The sequence below is a fragment of the Neovison vison genome, chromosome 8 (assembly GCF_020171115.1).
Source record: "Neovison vison isolate M4711 chromosome 8, ASM_NN_V1, whole genome shotgun sequence".
Lineage (NCBI taxonomy): Eukaryota > Metazoa > Chordata > Mammalia > Carnivora > Mustelidae > Neogale > Neogale vison.
This window is the reverse complement of record NC_058098.1, coordinates 83,545,999-83,568,529: the sequence shown is the minus strand read 5'-3', so window position 1 is coordinate 83,568,529 and position 22,531 is coordinate 83,545,999. Positions and strand designations below refer to the sequence as shown.

The 22,531-nt window shown below is 39.7% G+C and overlaps 1 protein-coding gene and 1 pseudogene across 6 annotated transcripts in view; one reads left to right on the top strand and one right to left on the bottom strand.

Moving 5' to 3' along the window:
* The window catches only part of USP34 (ubiquitin specific peptidase 34), a 250,840-nt gene that overhangs the window by 27,352 nt on the left and 200,957 nt on the right, over nucleotides 1-22,531 (top strand). For 5 of the 6 annotated variants that reach the window (XM_044264036.1, XM_044264038.1, XM_044264037.1 and 2 more), the window contains exon 2: nucleotides 19,350-19,437. In XM_044264036.1, the coding sequence (XP_044119971.1) occupies nucleotides 19,350-19,437 (88 nt within the window). Of the gene's footprint in view, nucleotides 1-19,349; nucleotides 19,438-22,531 lie in introns of those variants that run through there. The other variant, XM_044264041.1, reaches the window with a different exon arrangement.
* LOC122915835 lies at nucleotides 4,481-5,170 on the bottom strand (annotated as a pseudogene).

Genomic DNA, 22,531 nt, shown 5'->3' with positions numbered 1-22,531 from the left:
CTCTAAAGTTTAAATTTTTTTTTTGTTTTAAAGATTTCCTTTATTTGAGAGAGAGAGAGAGATCATAAGAAGGCAGAGAGGCCTTAATTTCTGCTTTGTTAACGATCATATAGCCACAGGGATGACCAACATATTTAAATCTTTTTTTTTTTTTTAAAGATTTTTTATTTATTTATTTGAGAGAGAGACAGTGAGAGAGAGCATGAGCGAGGAGAAGGTCAGAGAGCGAAGCAGACTCCCCATGGAGCTGGGAGCCTGATGTGGGACTCGATCCCGGGACTCCAGGATCACGCCCCGAGCTGAAGGCAGTCATCCAACCAACTGAGCCACCCAGGCGTCCCAACATATTTAATTAGTTTCTAACAACTGTCAGAAACTACAAGGGACAGAAAAACATGTTACAGGACATCATAGGGTTGCATTTAACAATGTGAGACATAAGGAAATGAAGTTTGTCTGAATTCATCATCATTATCTGAACATGTCCCTTCAAAAACAGGGAAGGATTCTTTTTCTTTAAAGATTTATTTATAGGGCACCTGGGTGGCTCAGTGGGTTAAGCCGCTGCCTTCGGCTCAGGTCATGATCTCAGGGTCCTGGGATCGAGCCCCATATCAGGCTCTCTGCTCAGCGGGGAGCCTGCTTCCCTCTCTCTCTCTGCCTGCCTCTCCATCTACTTGTAATTTCTCTCTGTCAGATAAATAAATAAAATCTTTAAAAAAAAAAAAAAAAAGAAGGCAGAGAGGCTGGCAGAGGGGGTGGGGGAAGCAAGCGCCACACTGAGCGGAGAGCCCAGTGTGGGGCTCGATCCAAGGACCCTGAGATCATGCTGAGCAGAAGGCAGAGGCTTAACCTTTACCCACTCAGCCACCCAGGTGCCCCTAAAGTTTAAAAATTTGTATTTAATATTACCTTTTAAATTTGAATTAAAGGAGATCTGGGATGGCACAGTTGGTTAAGCATCTGACTCTTGGTTTTGGCTTAGGTTGTGATCTCATGGTTGTGAGATTGAGCCCTGAGTTGATCTCTGCTCAGTGTGGAGTCTGCTTGAGATTCTTTCTTCCTCTGCCCCTCCCACTGGTGCTCTCTCTCTAAAAAAAACAATTCTTTTTTTTTTTTTTTTAATATTTTATTTATTTATTTGACAGAGAGAGAGAGAGACAGCTACAGAGGGACCCACAAGCCTGGGAGAGGGTGAAGAAGGCTCCCTGCAGAGTAGGGGACCTGATGTGGCACTCGATCCCAGGACCCTGTGATATGACCTGCGCCAAAGGCAGACGCCCAACTACTGAGCCACCTAGATGCCTCTAAAATAAGTAAATCTAAAAAAAAAAAAAAAAATTAAAATTAGAATTCAGATGAGGTCTGTAGTAGTTGGTGATTTTTATTTTATTTCACTTAAAGATTTTATTTATTTATTTGACAGACAGAGATGACAAGTAGGCAGAGAGGCAGGCAGAGAGAGAGGGGGAAGCAGGCTCCCCAATGAGCAGAGGGCCCAATGCGGGGCTTGATCCCAGGACGCTGGGATCATGACCTAAGCTGAAGGCAGAGGCTTTAACCCACTGAGCCACCCAGGCGTCCCCCAGTGATTTTTTTTTTAAAGAACTTTTGACTTTTCTTTATGGATGGGTTTTCCTCTTTTTTCCTTTTTTTTTTTTTTAAGATTTTATTTATTTATCAGAGCAAGAGAGCACAAGCAGGCAAAGCAGCAGAGGAAGAGGGAGAAGCAGGTTCACCACTCAGCCGGTAGCCCCATGAGGGGCTTGATCCCAGGACCCTAGGATCATGACCTGGAGCCAAAGGCAGTTGCTTAACCAGCTGAGCCTCCCAGGTTCCCCAAAGATACTTTATTGATACAATAATGTTGTATAAAAAATTATATATCAATTTTAAATATATGGTTTCATTCATTTTGATAAATGTAAGCACCACCACAACTGACTATTTCTACCAATCACCATCCTTGTCACTTCTGGATGTGCTTTTCTCTCTCCAACTTTATTGAGGTATAATTGACCTATAACATTGTATAAGTTTAAAGTGTATGACGTGGGGCGCCTGGGTGGCTCAGTGGGTTAGGCCGCTGCCTTCGGCTCGGGTCATGATCTCAGGGTCCTGGGATCGAGCCCCGCCTGTGGAGCCTGCATCCCTCTCTCTCTCTGCCTGCCTGCTTCTCTGCCTACTTGTGATCTCTCTGTCAAATAAATAAATAAAATCTTTAAAAAAAAAAAGCGTATGATGTGATAATATGCATATATTGCAAAATGATTATCATAAGAAGGTTAGTTAAAATACCCATCACCTCACATAATTATTTTTTTGCTCTAGTGGTGAGAACATTTGAGATTTACTCTTAGTAATAACTTACACACACACACACAGACACACACACACACGGAGAAGGTATATAATACAGTATTGTTTATTTTTTTTAGTAATCTTTGCACCTAATGTGGGGCTGGAACTTAAGACCTGGAGATCAAGAGTTGCATGTTCTTCTGAGCCAGCTGGGTGCCCCATTCTTAATCACGGTCCTCATTCTGCCACCATGTTGTACAATAGATGACAAGAACTTACTCATCTTTTATTTAGAAGGATTCCCTTTTCTCCACATCCTAACCAGCTATCCTCATGGTTCTTTAACAAATGTAAGGTGATAGCTTATTTTAGTTTTGATTTGCATTTCCTTGATTAGTGATGTTGAGCATCTTTCACTTACCTGTTGGCAATATGTAGGTGTTTGGAAGAATGTTTGTTGAGATCCTTTATCCATTTTTCTTAAAGTGGGTTATTTAATTATTTTGTTGTTGAGTTGTATGAGTTCCTTATATATTTTGGATATTAATCCTATATAAAGATGATTTGCAGATATGTTGTCCCATTCTTTAGGTTGTTATTTTTGCTGTGCAGATGTGCTTAGTTTGATGTAGTCCTACATGTCTATTTTTACTTCCGTTGCTTTTGCTTTTGGTGTCATATCCAAAAAAATCATTGCCAAGACCAATGTCAAGGAGCTTTTTTCCTAATTTCTTGATTTTAGGTCTTAGTCAAATCTTTAATCCATTTGGAGTTAATTTTTGTGTGTGTAAGATAAAGGTCCGGTTTTATTCTTTTGCCTGTGAATATCTAGTTTTCCCAGCATCATGTATTGAGTATTCTTGGCTCTCTTGTCAAATATTAGTTGACCATATATACATGGGCTTGTTTCTGGCCTTTCCACTCTGTTCCTTTGGACTGTGTGTCTGTTTTTATGCCAGCACGATAGTGTTGTGATTATTACAGCTTTGTAATATAGAGGGTTTAAAAAAAAATTATTTTCTTAAAGATTTTATTTGTCAGACATTGAGAGAGGGAGCACAAGTAGGGGAGTGGTAGGCAGAGGGAGAAGGAGGCTCCCCTCTTAGTGAGGAGCCAGATGCGGAACTTGATTCCAGGACCCTGGCATCATTACTGAAACTGAAGGCAGATGCTTAACTGACTGAGCCACCTAGGCATCCCTGTAATACAGTTTGAAATCAGGAAGTGTGATGCTTCCAGCTTTGTTCTGAGGATCGTGGTTTTATTTTTTTATTTTATTTTTTTAAGATTTTATTTATTTGACAGACAGAGATCACAAGAAGGCAGAGAGGCAGGCAGAGAAAGGAGGAAGCAGGCTCCCTGCTGAGCAGAGAGCCCGATGTGGGGCTCGATCCCAGGACCCTGGGATCATGACCTGAGCTGAAGGCAGAGGCCTTAATCCACTGAGCCACCCAGGCGCCCGAGGATCGTGGTTTTATTTGAATTTCATAATTATTTCTTTAAAAAAATCTTTTAGAGTTTTGAGGGATTGCATTGAATCTACACATGGCTTTAGGTAGTATGGACATTATAACAATATTCTTCTGATTCGTGAACATAGTTCATTTCGGTCTTCAGTTTCCTTCATCACTGTCTTACTGTTTTCAGTGTACAGATCTTTCACTTTGTTAGTTAAATTTATTCCTACCAATTTTATTGTTGTTGATGCTATCCTAAGTGGGATGTTTTCTCTGTTTCTTCATTTTTTAAAAAATAGATTTTATTTGGTGGTGGTGGGGGATGGGGCACAAGCAGGGGGAGTGCCAGGCAGAGTCAGAGGATGAGAGAGAAGCAGCCTTCTGCTGAGCAGGGAATGTCGGACTGGACCCCATGACCCTGGGGTCATGACCTGAACCAAAGGCAGATGCCTAACTAACTGAGCCACCCAGGTGCTCCTGTTTTTTTCTTTTTTTCTTTTTTAAGATTTATTTATCAGAGAGAGAAAGGGAGGGAAGGAGGGGTAGAGGGAGAGAATCTTCCAAGTATTCACCCTGCTAAGTGTGGAGCCCTGTGTAGATTCTATGCAATCCTTCACGGGCTGCATCTTCCAGCACTGTGATCATGACCTGAGCTGAAACCAAGAGTCAGATGCTTAACCAACTGTACCACCCAGGCACCCCTATTTTTCTTAATGTAGCATCTATCACTGTCGGTTTTTTTCTTAGGACTTCTTTTGCTTCATTCCATCAGCTTTGATATGTTGTATTTCCATTTTTGTTTGTCTTAAGATTTTTTTTCTCTTTTTATTTGCATTTATTCATTGCAGAATTTACTTTAGGGCGATAAGTTTTTGTTTCTTCGGTTTCTTCTGGAATATCTTTTTCTTCTGTGTAGCCTCCTCTTCTGTTTTAGGAACAATCAGCTCTTTTTCAGTAAGAATCAGCTCAGTGTGGCAGGGAGAACTCTTGTACAGGTTGATCTGACCATGAGCCCTGTAAGTCCTACGCCACACTTTGGGTGCTTTGTTCACCTGGATGTGCTCAATGACCAGAGAATCGACAACTAAAGCCTTAAGTTCAGCATCACTCTCTGCATTTTTAAGCATGTGCAGGAAAAATTCAGCACACTTGGGCCACTGACTGTGTCCAGCCCCACTGTTTGGCCTACCAACTCGCACACCTACCAACTCCACCACTATAGCGACAGAATGGTACACGTTGCTTCTGTAGGGTGACGTCTTTTAGCTACTTGGTGGCTTTCAGATATGTATGCCTTTGATGTCCTGGGTTGTTTCACATGTGTTCTTAAAGTGAACATGAAGATTTGAACCTCTTGATTTGCCTGATTTTGTAGGGTTTTCTTGGTCAAGCGAATAGTGAACAATTTTCAGAGATCACTTCAGGCCGCTTAGGGAAAGAGGAGCTTGTCTCAAGATTTCTTTCTTTTCTTTTTTTAAGATTATTTATTTATTTATTTGCCGGACAGAGGTCATAAGTAGGTGACGGTGGGCGGGATGCGGGGGGGAAGCAGGCTCCCTGCTGAGCGGAGACCCCGATGTGGGGCTTGATCCTAGGACCCGGGGATCATGACCAGAGCTGAAGGCAGAGGCTTTAACCCACTGAGCCACCCAGGTGCCCCTCAAGATTTTTTTAAGGAGGCTTCATGCCTAGCATGGTTCAAGTCCCTAACATGGGACTTGAACTCACAACCCAGAGGTCAGGAATTGGATGCTTAACTGACTGAGCCACACAGGTCCTCTGTCTCAAGATGTTTTTTGATTTCTCCTTTGATGATTTCTTTGACTCATTGGTTGTTCAGAAGTGTGTTGTCTGTATCCACATATTTGTGAATTTTCCATCTTTCCACCTCTTACTGATTTCTGTTTTACAGTATTATGGTTGGAAAAGGTACTTAGTATGATTTCAGTCTTTTTAAATTTGCTAAGACTTGTTTCGTGACCTAACGTGTAATCTGTCCTGGAAAATGTTCTCTGTGCACTTGAAGAGAATATCTGTTCTCCTGCTGTGAGATAGAATGTTCTGTGTATGGCTGGTCCGTTTATTTTTAAGTGTAGTTCAAGTCCAGTGTTCATTGATTTTCTGTCTGATCTATCCATTATTGAAAATGGAATATACAAGTCCCATGCTCTTACTGTAATGTTTTTATTTCTTTATTTAAATCTAGCATTTGCTTAATATGTATTTAGGTACTTGAGGCTTACATGAAACATCTTACAAATAATAGTCTGTGTTAAGTTAATAACTTTATTTCAACTGCATATAAAACCTCTTCCATATGGCTCCTGGGTGGCTCATTTGTTAAACGTCTGCCTTTGGCTCAGATCATGATTCCAGGGTCCTGAGATCAAGCCCCATGTTAGGCTCCCTGCTCAGCAGGAAGCCTGCTTCTCCCTCTCCCCCGCTTGTATTCCCTCTCTGTCTCTGTCTCTCTGTCAAATAAACAAACAAAAACACACACAAAAAAACCCAAAAAAACCCCCAAACCTCTTGACCTTTTACTGCCATCCCCCAGTTTCCTTTTCAGTGCTACCATTTATCTTTTTTTTTTTTTTTTTTAAGATTTTGTTTATTTGAGTGGGAGAGAGCATAAGGGGGGTGAGGGGCAGAGAGAGAGAGAGAGAGAAGCAGACTCCCACTGAGCAGGAAGCCCAACATGGGGCTGGATCCCAGGCCCCTGAGATCATGACCTGAGCCAAAGGCAGATGCTGAACTGAACCACCCAGTGCCCCCATTTATATCTTTTTATATCCTGTATCCATTAGCAAATTGTAGCCATTGTTATTTTTAATAATTTTGTTCTTTAAGGCTTTTGCTAGAGTTAAGTGATTGACATACCACCATATTATAGTATTAGATTATTTCAAATTTGACCATACTCTTCTTCTTATAAACGTGTTTTATATATGTTTTAAGACTTTGTTTATTTGGGAGAGTGTGTGGGTGGGGGGGGCAGGGACAGAGGGAGAGAGACAAGCAGACTGCAATAAGTGAGGTTTGATCCCATGATCCTAAGATCATGAGCCTTGCTGAAAGTGCTTTGACTGACTGAGCCAGCCAGGTGCCCCAAGTGTGTTTTGTATTTTCATGTACTAAATAGTATTTCATTTAATTTCATTTCATTTTGAAGAATTCCTGTAAGCTTTGTATTCAAGGCAGGTATACTGGTGGTGAGCCCTCTCAGACTTTTTTCTGGGAAAGTCTTTATTTCTCCATTTCTGAGGGACATTTTTGTTGGGTAAAGTATTCTTGGTTGGCAGTTTCTTTCTCTCTTCCTTTCTTTCTTTGGCAGTTTTTTTCTTTCAGCATTTATTTAATGGATCATCCCATTCTCTCTGGGCTTATGTGAGGAATTTTTCTCTCTCTCTTTTTTAATATTATATTTCTTTATTAGAGAGCACAAGCAGGCAGAGCGGCAGGCAGAGGGAGAGGGAGAAGTAGGCTCCCTGCTGAGCAAGAGCCGGAAGCTGGCTAGATCCCAGGACACTGGAATCATGACCTGAGCTGAAGGCAGATGTTCAACCAGCTGAGACACCCAGGCACCCTAATATTTTTCTCTTCCAGAGTTAGTTTTATTATAATATGTATTGGAGATCTTTCTGAGTTGAAATTTTTTGCAGCATGAACTTCATGAACTTGAGTATTCAAATCTCTAATCACATTTGGGAAGTTGTCTGCTGCTACTTCCCTTTTAAATAAAATGCTGCCCACCTTTCTCTTTCTTCTGGGACTCCTCCAAAAATACATGGATATTTCTTTTAATTGTATCCTGTAGTTCCCTAGGCTTTCTTTAGTCTTTTTACTTTTGAATGTGTAATTTTCAAAATCAACCTGCTTTCTACAGATGGTTCCTTCTGCTTGATCATGTCTTCTGTTTTGCATTGTATTGCATTTTTATTTCATTCATTGTGTTCTTCACATTGTGTTCTTCATATTGAAGAACACATTGTGTTCCTCATTTTGTGTACTTCAGCTCCACAACTTCTCTTTGGTTCTTTTTTAAAAACTTACCTCTTTTTTAGAACTTCTCACTTTTTGTCTGTGTTTTGCTTTTCTGATTTTGTTGAATTGTCTTTCTGTGTTTTCTTGTGGGTCACCGAGCTTCCTTAAAACAACTGTTTTGAATATTTTTTTTTTTTAAAAGATTTTATTTACTTATTTGACAGAGATCACAAGTAGGCAGAGAGGCAGGCAGAGAGAGAGGAAGGGAAGCAGGCTCCCTGCCAAGCAGATAGCCCGATGCAGGGCTCCATCCAGGACCCTGGAATCATGACCTGAGCTGAAGGCAAAGGCAGAGGCTTTAACTCACTGAGCCATCCAGACGCCCCAGAAATTAGAATTTTTGTATGTACGTTTGTATGCCTTTTCTTTCTTTTTTTTTCTTTTCTTTTCTTTTTTTTTTTTAAAGATTTTATTTATTTATTTGACAGAGATCACAAGTAGGCAGAGAGGCAGGCAGAGCGGAGGAAGCAGGCTCCCTGGTGATCAGGGAGCCCTTGGGGCTTGATCCCAGGACCCTGGGATCATGACCTGAGCCGAAGGCAGAGGCTTTAACCCACTGAGCCACCCAGGTACCCCTGTATGCCTTTTCTTAATCCTGCAAAGCTAAGACGAGTTTGACAATCTCTTGTTTGCTTTCTGTACGGCAGTGCTGAATTGTCAAGTTTGTGTGCTTTCTCCCAGTTCTGAAGAGTCCAGGATAACTTTTTGTACTTGTTCACTATCTATAGATGCTTGCTCTCTCTCTGCCCTTGTGGGGGGTTGAACACCGGGAGCTAGCCACAGAGTGAGAGCATGTGTGGGTTAGGTGTGTAGAGAGTTGGGGCCAGCCATTTACCAGCTAGCAGCATCCTCAAGACAAGGCAGCTTGTGGGTAGGCTTCTAAATGAAGTCTGCGTTGCAGTTAGTAGGTTCCACGTCCCATTTTATATCTTCTGAGAGCGATGATGTTCTTTCAGCCACTCCCTGCCGTCATGTAGTGCCTTAGTATTCTGGGTGAGGTAAGAATGAAATGGATCTCTTTGGCAGTGTCCCACACAACTGGGGAAGCTTGGTGCTCACTTATATGCTTTGATTTTCTCCCAAGGGAGAAATCAGAGATTAAGAAAATCTCTCCTTGTTCTGTGCTGTGGGGACTGTGGGGAAAGGGTGTGGCAGGTGAAGTGAAACTTTATTTTACCTTTTTCAATGTGTTTAGTCTTGGATTTTTTTGTTTGTTTGTTTTTTTGGTTTTGCTCTAGTGGTGTGTTGGAACTTCTCCACTGGACTCCCAGACTTCTGCAAAGGCACTGTGTCTACAGTGTTCTGTAGATGGTAGAAAGTGTTCAGGCAGATGGTAGAAAATTCCCATTTTAATGACCTCACTCTTGGCTGACATGCTTTATATGCCATCCAGACTTAGATTTGTCTTTTGTATGGGTATATCATAATGGAAATAAACTTTATGTACTAATTGTATCAGGTATTTTTTCCACTTAACATATGGTTATAAGCTAATCCTTACTAATGTATCAGTAATGTGTTGGTTTTTAATTCTGAATAGAATTCTTTGTGGAGATACACATGCATGCACATGCACTAACTCTCATATATGTATATGTATATAAATTGATCTACTTTTTGGACACTTAATTTTTTTCTAGTTTAAGAGTCTTTGAATAATTTTTGTTTTGTTCATTGTATTTTTTGTGTTTTGTGTTTTGTTTGGTGACCTGCCAGTACTAATCCTTATAGATTCTAGCTGTTCTGCAGTTTGTAGTTACTGATGTCTCTTTAAGTGTTTTAGTTTGTAATTTTTTTCTTTCTGTTTCCATTTTTAAGGATATAGTCTTAAGAGTCATTCTTCAGTCAGGATAGCTTGGTGGTCATGCTTGAGTTGTTTTTTTCGGACTGATTTAATCTTTAAGTTCCTGTCTTCCTTTTTTTCCCTTGCTATTTGTTGAAGAAACTGCTGATTCCATGGATCATTCGGACAGAGATTTTTCAGTCTGAATGTTGCTTATTGTATTCTTGTGTAATTATTTAATGTTTTTTAGTCTCTTCTATATCTATAATTTAATTATTAGATTTAGAGGCTTGATCAGATTCAGATTAGGTTTCTTGACAAAGAGTGTTTAATAAGATGTGTTGTATTATTCCATCAGAGCACATAAGATATTGTCATGTGTTTTGTAATGCCAGCAACCATTGTTATTTGTAGCAATGACTTATTTAAAATGTTAACATTTAGCTTGTGACAAATCAGTCTTTTTTTTTAGAATCATAAAATTATGTAATTAAAAATAATGTTTTTGCCTTTATTCACTTAACTTTAGGGAGATTATTTCATACCAGTTTATAAAGCACATCCTTGAGGTGCCTGGGTGGCTCAGTTAGTTAAGCATCTGCCTTAGGCTGATGTCATGATCCCTGGGATGGAGCTCCAGAGCCCCATACCTGGCTCCCTGCTCAGCAGGGAGCCTGCCTCTTTCTCTCCCTCTGCCTGCTGCTTGCCTTGCTTGTGCTCTCTCTGTCAAATAATTAAATAAAATCTTAAAAAAAAAAACAAAACCCATCTTTTTTTTTAAAGTTTTTTTCTTTTTCTGATGCATAGTTTTCCATTGTCATGATGGGTTGATATTGTCCTGTATTGACAGACATTTAGATTTTTTCCAATCTTATGTTTTATGAACAGTGCCATGTTGAAAACCTATGAAAGTTATTTTGGGGGAGGGAAAATGTGTAAGAAAAAGATGATTTAGGTGCTCTTGGGTGGCTCAGTCAGTTAAGCATCTGTGTTTGGCTCAAGTCATGAATCCAGGGTTCTGAGATTGAGTCTCAGGTCAGGCTTCTTGCTCAGTGGGGAGCCTCTTTCTCCCTCTCCCTCTGCCTGCTGCTCTCCCTGCTTGTGTTCTTTCTGTCAAATACATAACATCTTTTTAAAAAACAAGTGAGGGGTGCCTGGGTGGCTCAGTTGGTTGATTGTCTGCCTTTGGCTTGGGTCATGATCCTGGGGTCCTGGGATTGAGTCCCACATTAGGCTCCCTGCTTAGCAGGGAGTGGGCTTCTCCTTCTGTCTGCTGCTTCCTCAGTTTATGTGCTTGCTCTCTTTGGTCTCTCTTTCAAATAAGCAAATAAAATTGAAAAAAAAAAAAGACTAATTATTCAGAGGTTCAGTGTATTTTTAATTTTGATAAATATTGCCAATTTTTTTTCACTACTGTATAGAAAGTACCCATTTTCTCCTGAGTTTCAACTCTAGGTATTACTTAAACTTTGCACACCTGATAAGAGAAAAACAGCATTTCAGTTGTGTGTTTGAACCATGTGTTTATCGTTTTTCTTTTTTGGCCCATTCTTCTCATTTCTTTTCCACTAATCTTTTGTTTGAGCTCAGAGAGATTACCCTGCAGAGGCTTCCTAGTTTGTCGTTTCTTTGAAGTTTGCTTTTTTTTTTTGTCCTTAGTTTAAATGTTTTATATGATCTAATGGATCAGTTCAGAACACTTTAAGAATGCCAGTCTTTATTTCTACCATCTTCCATGTTGTCTCATACTTCAGTTGAGTTGAAAGGGTCCTGAACTATTAAGTATTTAAAATTTTTTTCATCTCTTTATGTATTTATCCATGTTTATTTCCTTCATTACCATTTTTTCCTTTTTGTTCCTTTTACTCCTTTGTCTTTTCTTTTGAGGTACCTTTTATTTTCTGTCTTGCATTACATTTACATTCTGTCTTACTCTTACATTCAGGAATGGCCTGCCAATGGTAAGCATACATATTTGTCCAAAGTTTTATTTCACCATTCGCCTTGAGGTAGGTTTACCTGGGTATAAAATTCTAGATTTGGGGCGCCTAGGTGGCTCAGTTGGTTAAAGCCTCTGCCTTCGGCTCAGGTCGTGATCCCAGGGTTCTGGGATCGAGCCCTGCATTGGGCTCTCTGCTCAGCAGGGAGCCTGCTTCCTCCTCTCTCTCCCTCTGCCTGCCTCTCTGCCTACTTGTGATCTCTGTCTGCCAAATAAATAAATAAAATCTTAAAAAAAAATTTCTAGATTTGCCATCATTTTAACATTTTGCAGGTTTTATACTGTTCTTCTGATTAGAAGCCTGCCTCTCACACTTGATTATTGCTACATCAGCTAAGGTCTTTTTTTCTTTGGAGCTTTATTTAATATGATCAATTTCAAATATATACAGAAGTATAATGTGTAAGAATAAAAGACGTGAATATTTAAAAGTTGTTTGATGATAGTTCAAATTCATAACTGTACCAATCCACCTATAGTTGTTTGTACTTACTTTAGACATTTCACACACCTGAGTTGGCCTCAGTGGCTAACCTGGGTGCTGGTGAGGATTCTGGATAGGGCTTAGCTTCTTAAAGTTTTGTTCTTTTGAGTCTTGCTGAGAATACCTTTCTTACAGGCTTCTAAGAGCCCAGGAACTGGAATTCTCTGGATCTGAGATACATGAGGTTTAGAAATACATGAGGTTTTCTTCAGCACCTTTGGTCTGGTCAGTGGTCGTGAATTTTTTTCCTTAGGTGAGTTGTGAGATTGTATTTGAGAAGATCAGTTCCTTTGCCTATGTAAGATCTTAGTCATAGCTACCAGTGGTTTCTCACTAGACTTCTGCATTATACCTCCCATCCTCTAATGTGTCCTTTTGGGATTGTGCTTGTCATGCTATCCATTTCTCCTCCTCCTCCCCGTCCTCTTTTTTTTTTTTTTTAAAGTAGGTTCCACATCCAGGGTAGAGCACAATGAGGGGCTTAAACTCATGGCCCTGAGATCAAGACCTGAGCTGAGATCACCAGTCAGATGGTTAACTAACTGAGCCACCCTGGCGACCCCATACTATTGATTTCTGATCTTGAAGTTTTTAATGAGCATTTCTTAAGTTTTTTTTTTTTTTTTGTCAGAGAGAGGGAGAGAATGTACAGGGGGGAGCAGCAAGCAGAGGGAGAGCAGGCTCCTCACTTAACAAGGAGCCCAGTGAGGGACTTGATCCCAGGACTCTGGGATCATGACCTGGAGCCAAAGGCAGATACTTAAATGACTGAGGAACCCAGGCATCCCAAGCATTTCTTTTTTTTAACCTAAGTGGTGAGAACCATTTTCTTTTCATCCAGTACCTAGTCTTCTACCCTCTACACTGTGTCAGGTGGGTACTTTGAGTTATTTTCTGGCACCTTTGGATATTGACCAGCATTGATGTTTCCATTTCTACTTTGGTCTCTCCTATTGGGCTATATTTGGTGTTCTGTAAGTCTGTGTGGGCAGTTCCCCCACCTTGCTTGCTCTCTTTTCTGCCCCAGTGGTTGACCGTTTAGAGTTGGAATACAGTTCCTCCTCTATAGGGAATGGTGGGGAGATTTCTGGATGATGCCTGCCTGCCTGCCTGCTTTTATGGTACCGTGGACTTTACCATTATTTGTAGAGACTAGTGGTTTCTTTTAAACTGTAGTCTGAGTTTTCCTCTCTTTTTTGTTTGTTTAATTAATAAAGATCTTTTTAGTTGTAAAGAAAACAATTTACCACCCATTCATTTATTTTTTATTCTTTTATTTTTTAGATTTTATTTATTTATTTGACAGAGAGAGACACAGCAAAAGAGAGGGAACACAAGTAGGGGGAGTAGGAGAGGGAGAAGTAGGCTTCTTGCTAAGGAGGGAACCTGATACAGGGCTTGATCCCAGACCCTGGGATCATGACCTGAGCTGAAGGCAGATGCTTAACTACTAAGCCACCCAGGCACCACAGTGTTATGATTTTGTGTGTTTTGTGTCCTGCTACTTTATGGAATTCATTTATTCTAGCAGTTTTTTTGGTGGACCCTTTAGAGTTTCCTACATGAAAGATTATATAATCTGTGAAGTGGTAATTTTCCTTCTTCCTTTCCAATTCCTTTTTGGTTCTTTTTGCTCTGGCTAGAATTTCCAGTACTGCAGTTGAACAGAAGTTGGGAAAATTGTCTACTTTGTCTTGCTTTTCATTTTAGTGGAGCAGATTGCAGTCTTTAATCATTGAGTATGGTGCTCGCTTCGGCAGCACATATACTAATCATTGAGTATGATGTTAGCTCTCTGGAGAGCTCTAGTTTGACCCTAATAAAATAATCTTCCATCCCATTACTGGTTATGAGGTAGATACAATGAAATAAATTGGAAAGCTTGTGTTGATGAGCTGTTAGGCTGCTAGGTAGGCCTTAGGTGGGGATAGGTGTCTGATTACACATAGGCTTTTCCCAGAATGTGTTCATTTGTGTTTTGTGTTTGGGAGATAGGATTGTTGCAACCACTCAGATAGCTGTGTTTTCAGGCTGGGGAAGAACTGGCATTGTGTACTATGGTTTCTTCTTCCCTGTCTAGGTAGTTCACTCTTCAGGGTTGCATTATTGTTCCTTTTAGGTTCTTTTAGGTTCTTTTTTTTTTTTAATGGCTTAAGTGCATTTTCTTCATTTTTCTCTTAGAATCTTTCTACAAAAGAGCAAAATTAAACACCAGGTTTCTGGCAAGAGGGTGAGAATCCTTTCTGAGAGCCCCCACCCCTTCCCTTGTTTTCCTGCTATACCTTTGTTACAGTTCATGGGTTGGAGGACTTGGTGCAGAAATCTACAACCAAGAGTTTGTTTTCAGTGGTTTCCTTAACTCTTCCCCCCAGTATATCTTATTCTGTCATGGATTTATTGCCAGGATCTTCTAACTGATGGTGTGTTTGGCTTGCAGGGTCTCAGGTGCTGTTACCTTGTTAACCTTTTGTTTGGCATGTACTTCTTTTATTAATGTACTTCCTCTTGCCTGTCTTTTTCCCAGATGTAACCATTCTCTTGATGTAGATGTGAATCATTACAGTATGTGTATTTATACTATGATGGTACATGAGTCCATAATAATACAGTTTGTGTGTTAAACATTAACAAGTGGTATCAAACTGTATCCTTTTGCAGCTTTTTCACTGATATTTTGGAATTTGAATATTAGACATTTTGATACACAGATTCAGGTTTAAAATTTTTTTTAAAAGATTTTATTTATTAGAGAGCATGAGCAGGTGAAGGGTCAGAGGGAGAGAATCTTCAAGTAGACTCCCCACTAAGGATTAAGCCCTGACATGGGGCTCGATCCCAGGACCCTAAGATCATGACCTGAGTAGAAGTCAGATGCTTAACTGACTGAGCTGTCCAGGTCCCCCTGGAATAAAATAATAAATAAAATAATTTATTTATTTTTAAATTTCTTTATTAACAATATTATGTATAATATTATATTAAATAATATTGTTATATTTATATTATATTTATGTATTATATATAATAACTATATATCAAATAATAGTAAATTATTTTTAAAAAAAGATTTTATTTATTTATTTGACACAGAGAGAGAGAGATCATAAGTAGGCAGAGAGGCAGGCAGAGAGAGAGAGAGGAGGAAGCAGCCTCCCTGCTAAGCAGAGAAGCCAATGTGGGGCTAGATCCCAGGACTCTGAGATCTTGACCTGAGCCAAAGGCAGAGGCTTAACCCACTGAGCCACCCAGGTGCCCCAGTAAATAATATTTTAAATTTATTTTTTAAAAAGATGATATTTATTTATTTATTATTTATTTGACAGAGAGAGAGAGAGAGAGGACAAAAGTAGGCAGAATGGCAGGCAGAGAGAGACAGGCTCTCTGCTGAGGGGAAGCCCAATGCAGGGCTTGATCCCAGGACCCTGGGATCATGGCCTGAGCCAAAGACAGACACTTCCTGACTGAGCTACCCAAGTGCCCCCCCCTTTATTTACTTTTAAAAAGATTTTATTTCCAAATAATCTCTACACACAACATAGGGCTTGAACTCACATCCCTGACATAAGGGTCATGATTTCTACCAGCTGAGCTAGGCACTCTCGGTTTCAGTTTATTAAGTTAATTACCCCTTTAGTTTCTAGTAGGCAGTACTTTTCATTCATTTCAGTTTGGGTTCTACTCCTCCTCCTCCTCTAAAGCTAGTCTTTCTAATTAAAAAGAGTCCCTTTCTTCCAGTTAAAATTTTCACTTATATTTTTTGCAAACTGCCAAGGAATAAGGGATACATATGGTTAATACTTAAACTTTAGTATGTATATAGTATACATCAGAAGGGACACCTGCACCCCAATGTTTATAGCAGCAATGTCCACCATAGCTAAACTATGGAAAGAACCCAAGATGTCAGTCAACAGGTGAATGGATAAAGAAGATGTTGTATATACGTGTATGGATACACACACATACACAAATGAAATATTCCTCAGTCATAAAGAAAGATAGGTATAGTATGAATGCTTATAAGAAATAAGTTCTGGAGGGGTGGGTGCCTGGGTGGCTCAGTGGGTTAACGCCTCTGCCTTCAGCTCAGGTCATGGTCTCAGGATCCTGGGATTGAGCCCCGCATCGGGCTCTCTGCTCAGCAGGGAGCCTGCTTCCTCCCTCTCTCTCTGCCTGCCTCTTTGCCTCCTTGTGATCTCTCTGTCAAATAAATAAATAAAATCTTTAAAAAAAAGAAAGAAAGAAAGAAAGAAGTTCTGGGGTGCCGACTGGCTCAGTCGGTATAGAATGTGGCCCTCGATCTTGGGGTTGTGAGTTTTAGCTCCACATTGAGTGTAGAGATGACTTAAAACATCAAATAAAACTAAGGAAAAAAAGTTCTGGATAATGGACCTTATTCCTTTTTTTGTTTAAATTTTTAATTTTAGTTTTTAAAATATTTTTTATTTTTAACTTCTTTTTTTTTTTTTAAAGATTTATTTATTTATTTGACAGAGAGATCACAAGTAGACAGAGAGGAGGCAGAGAGAGAGAGAAGCAGGCTCCCTGCTGAGCAGAGAGCCCGACATGGGACTCGATCCCAGGACCCTGAGATCACGACCTGAGCCGAAGGCAGCGGCTTAACCCACTGAGCCACCCAGGCGCCCCTATTTTTAACTTCTTAATTTTATTTTAGAGAGAGTGTGCTCCAGAGAGGGCATGTGTGTCAGGGGAAGGGCAGAGGTGGAGGGAGAGTGAATCTCAAGCAGATTCCCTGCTAAACGTGGAGCCTGACTTGGGCCTTGATCCCATGACCCTGATAAAATGACCCGAGCAGAAATCAAGAGTGAGTTGCTTAACTGAGCCACCTGGGCACCCCAGGATATTTTATTTTATCTACTTACTTTTATTTAAATTCAGTTAATTTTTTAAAAAAGATTTTTATTTATTTATTTGACAGAGACAGTGAGAGAGGGAACGCAAGCAGGGGGAGTGGGAGAGGGAGAAGCAGGCTTCCTGTTGAGCAGGGAGCCCCACATGGGGCTCAGTTGTAGGACTCTGGGGTCATGACCTGAACCGAAGGCAGATGCTTAATGACTGAGCCACCCAGGTGCTCCTAAATTCAGTTAATTAACATAGTGTATTATTGGTTTCACAGGTAAAGTTTAGTGATTCATCAGTTGTGTGTAATACCCAGCGCTCATTACATTAAGTGCCCCCCTTAATGTCCATCACCCAGTTACCCCATCTCCCCCACTCCCCTCCCCTGTAGCAGTCCTTAGTTTGTATCCTGTAGTTAAGGGTCTCTTATGGTTTGTCCCCCTCTCTGGTTTTGTCTTACTTTATTTTTCCCTCCCTTCCCCTATGATCATCTGTGTGTGTTTTTTTCCCCTTAGATTCCACATCTAAGCAAAATCATATAATTGTCTTTCTCTGATTGACTTGTTTTGCTTAGCATAATACCCTCTAGTTCCATCTATGACATTACAAATGGTAAGGGTTTTTTTTTTTTATGACTGAGGAATATTTCATTTGTGTATGTGTGTGTATCCATACACGTATATACAACATCTTCTTTATCCATTCACCTGTTGATTGACATCTTGGGTTCTTTCCATAGTTTAGCTATGGTGGACATTGCTGCTATAAACATTGGGGTGCAGGTGTCCCTTCTGATCACTATGTTTGTATCCTTTAGGTAAATACTTAGTAGTGCAATTGCTAGATTATAGGGTAGCTCTATTTTTAACTTTTTCAAGATTTTTATTTTTATTTTTTATTTTTTATTTTTTTTTAAGATTTTATTTATTTGACAGAGAGAGATTACAAGTAGGCAGAGAAGCAGGCAGAGAGAGAGAGAGGAGGAAGCAGGCTCCCTGCTGAGCAGAGAACCCGATGCGGGACTCGATCCCAGGACCCTGAGATCATGACCTGAGCCGAAGGCAGCGGCTTAACCCACTGAGCCACCCAGGCGCCCAAGATTTTTATTTTTAAGTAATTTGTATACTCAGTATGGGGCTCCAACTCACAACGCAAAATCAAGAGTCACATGCTCCACCTACTGAGCAGATTGAGCCTCAGACTCTTGATTTCGGCTTGGGTTATGATCTCAGGGTCATGAGATGGAGCCCTGTCCGGCTCTGTGCTCAGTGCGGAGTCTGCTTCTCCGTCCCTCTTCCTGTTCTCCTCCCCTTCTCATATGTATGTGCATGTTCTCACTCTCTAAAATAGATAAAATCTTTTAAGAAAGGTCTAAAAAAAATAGAATGGAGTTGGCAAACTGTGGCCCAGTGTACCAGATCATTCAGCTGCTTGTTTTTAACATGGCTATGGTCGTTTGTTTACACGTTGTGTGTGGTTCCTTTCAAAATACCGTGGCACAGCTATCCAGGTGTGGAAAGAGACTCTATCGCCTTCTAAGCCCAAAGTATTTACTTTCTGTCCCATTAATGAAAAATTTGCTGACCAGATCTTGTACAGTTAAACATTTTACATTAGAAGACTTATTTGGACCACCTGTAGTTTCTGAAAACTTTTTTCCTTTCTGAATTTAACTTTAGATTCCTTTCCTAGTAGTATATACTGTATATGAAATGCCAGTATGTCAGTCAAGCTCCAGTCAGGGCGTTGAAAAGGAATTTAGTAATAGGAGTATTTACACAAATGTTGGAGGTAAAAAACAAGTGGAACCTGGACAACACCCAGAGATGATGATGATGACAGCTATGATAACTGAGGAATAGCCAATCTCCCCAAAGGCTAGGGAAATAAAGGAAAAAGGGTTGTCAGAATCTAAGAATCACTTTCAATCACTTGGAGGTGGGCCCTGTGAAGAAGCTAGGACTTAAAGGAAGGAATGCTGTCTGGCTACTGCTGGTACCTCTGAGAGGAGTACCATGAGATTGGATTTTGGATGCTGCCACTTGGAATCTGCAGTTGCTGAGTGATGTTTTCATATACAGAGAGTGAACACATCTTTGGTCTCCTCCTGCCTTCTAGTCATCTAGTGCTGTGTAGACCGTGGAGGAGCATCTTAAGAAGCCAGATGGAAATGAAAAATGTAGTTTGCAGAGTTCTAGTCCCAGCATCACAAAGCTTAGAACAGAAGGGGGGATTTGAAGTAGAGAGACAGCACTAGAATAACTGCGAGGAAAGTGTCTTCTGTCTTGCTCCCCCAGTACATCTGTTAAAAAAATCTGAAATACTTGCATTTAGTCTAGACTTTTTTTTAAAGTATTGGCTTTAATATTGGTTTAGTATTACTTATTCCTAATATTAAAAAGTGTTTTTTCTACTTTATTGCAGTATCAGATATAGAAGGTGGTGATGGACTGCAGCTCAGAAAGGAACATACTCTCAAAATATTTGCTTATATCAATTCCTGGACACAGAGGTATGCATCTTTAAGTACTTTAAAGACTAACTTTTTGAGTTGTACTTTAAATTGACATGGTTTGTCATGAAATTTCCCTTTTAGAATGTTGGGTTGTATACCTGTAGTCAATAAATGACAGTTCATCAGTATTTATTAAACCTTTCTTTCTTAATCATGAGGCCACTCATGGTTTTGTTTTTTAAAACAATAAAAGTTTCTTTAACTTATTATTTAGAAATAGGGGAGTGAATGAAATTCTAAAAATTATTTTGAGAGATTGAGGAATTTTTTTTTTTTTTTAAAGATTTTATTTATTTATTTATTTGAGAGACAGAGATTACAAGTAGGCAGAGAGGCAGGCAGAGAGAGAGGGAGGAAAGCAGGCTCCCTGCTGAGCAGAGAGCCCGATATGGGGCTCGATCCCAGGATCCCGAGATCATGACCTGAGCCGAAGGCAGAGGCTTAACCCACTGAGCCACCCAGGTGCCCCAAGAGATTGAGGAATTTTTTTTTTTTTTTTTTAAAGATTATTTATTTATTTATTTGAGAGAGAGAGACAGTGAGAGAGAGCATGAGCGAGGAGAAGGTCAGAGAGCGAAGCAGACTCCCCATGGAGCTGGGAGCCCGATGCGGGACTCGATCCCGGGACTCCAGGATCACGCCCTGAGCCGAAGGCAGTCGTCCAACCAACTGCGCCACCCAGGCGTCCCGAGATTGAGGAATTTTTAATGGCATAACTAGAGATGTTTAACAAACTTAATCCATTAAAAAAATTAGTTTTGTGGTAATGGACACTTTGACCCTTCTGGAAGCCATTTGTTATTCTATTTGCATTATATACAGGTATATTAGACCAGTTTTTAAGAAATGCATATATTGTGGGGTGCCTGGGCATCTCTGTTAAGTGTCTGCCTTGGGCTCAGGTCATGATCCCAGGGTCCTTGGATCAAGCCTACATCCTGCTCCTTGCTCAGTTGGAGGCCTGCTTCTCCCTCTCCTACTCCCTCTGCTTGTGGGTCCCTCTCTTGCTGTGTCTCTCTCTGTCAAATAAATAAAATCTTTAAAAAAAATGCATATGTTGAGAATATAAAGAATAAAACTTGAGGAAACACGGTAATTAATATAATCAGAATTTGCAAGTTCCTGTTCCCTTAACATGATTTTAGCTGGGCCTAGCTAAATATTCTCTTTTGCTTGTGTGCCTATCTCGTTTATTAGTCTTCTAAAATTTTTATGGGTAAAGAATGTTTGAAGCTTTGTGTGCAATGATTAGTGAACATGTTAAGTGCAGCTAAAATAAATAAATGTCCTGAGGCCCACAGACTAGCTGATCATAGAGTTTATCTTCAAATCTCATTTGTTCTACAGTAATATCCCTTTTCCTTATGTTTTCTCCTCCTTTGTTGATAAAGATGATACACATATTTGTTCTACAAAAGATTTTTGTAGATTTTTTACATGCTGTCATTATCAGCAGCTCTTTTCTGAGTCTCAGCCAGCTGAATTACTTTCAGCCAAGTTTAGAAATGAGAGCGGTTCCTCTGTTCCTTTCATTATGGGTAGAGTAGGTGATTGGATATTTCATAATACTAATGTTAATGATTTAAAATTAGCATCAGGGATGCCTGGGGTGGCTCAGTCACTTGAGCCTCTGCCTTCAGCTCAGGTCGCAATCCCAGGACCCTGGGATTGAGTCCCACTTTGGACTCCCTGCTTGGGGAGAGCCTGCTTCTCCCTCTGCCTATACTCACTTGCTGGATGGCTCTCACAAATAAAATCTTAAAAAAAAAAAAATTAAAATAAAGTTAACATCAGGATCCAAAGGATTTGCTGCGAAATGTTGCATTTGAGTCATAATTTTGGATTTATTTACTGTAACTGTAGCTAGGTAGCAACATGTTATGCTACTAAATAAAATGAAATCCAGGGAAATGATGCAGTTTTTTTAATGTCTCACCCCGTAGTTATTGGTTGGTGCTGGGTAGGGGTTCCATGTTCCCATTCGTAGTCCACTTTTTATCATTGATACATACTCTTAATCCTTGTATCAGGAATTTTAACTTGAATAGGAGTGAAATTACAAAGTAAATATTGATAAGTACCATTTTAGGTCTAATTTGTAGGTTTCATCAGATTGTCAAAGAATGTTTGCCCCCCAAATAGGAGATCCTCTTAATTTTATCTGTTGTTGCTGTAGAGTATAGTGGTTCAGTATGGCTGTCGAGCCAGAGTGATGTGGCTTTGAGTCCTGCTTCATCACCTGTTAGATAATTATGACAGAGTAGTTAGCTTCTAAGTTCTTACTTCATTTGTGAAATGAGAATAATAACAACGTTACTACTATTTTAGATTGTGAAGAGACCAAGTGCTTACTTAGCACAGTACCTGACATAAGACCTTAATAAACACCTGTTTTAATTAAAATTGTTAAAATTTATTTTGGAAAATTGTATACATGTTGAAGGTTATGTAAGCTAAAGTGTGAAAAGCTGGACTAAAACACAATTTGTAACCTTTATCATTTTATTCACATGTCAATAAGTATTAGCAATTTTTAGCTGGTAGCAAAAAAGTACCCCAAAGTAGAATGTTACACTCTTCATTGTTCACACTGAAGACGAGACAAGTGACAATAAAAAACCAGTGTTTTGTGATAAAAAAAAAATTTTGTCTAGGGGTGCCTGGGTCGCTCAGTTGGTTAAGAATCTGCCTTTAGCTGGGGGTCATAATCCCAGCATCCTGGGGATCGAGCCCTGCATATATATATATTTATATATAAATATTTCTATATAAATATATTTATATTTATATAAAATAAAATATATATAATATAAAATATATTTATAAATAAATAAATATATATATATATATTTTTTCTTTGTTTATTCTCTTCCTCTCATGTCTCCGACCTCCCTCAGTTTCTTTCTTGGGCATCAGAAAATACTGTTGCCTAGATTAAGATGGTAGTTTTTGTAGGTGATAACCAGCAACTAATAAGGCGTGGTTAATCTTCAAAAGAGATTGTTAACTTAGGGCCCATGACTATGGAGGTCCATAAATATATCTTAGCATACTGATGAACCCATGACATTTCATACAAAATGTTCTTAAA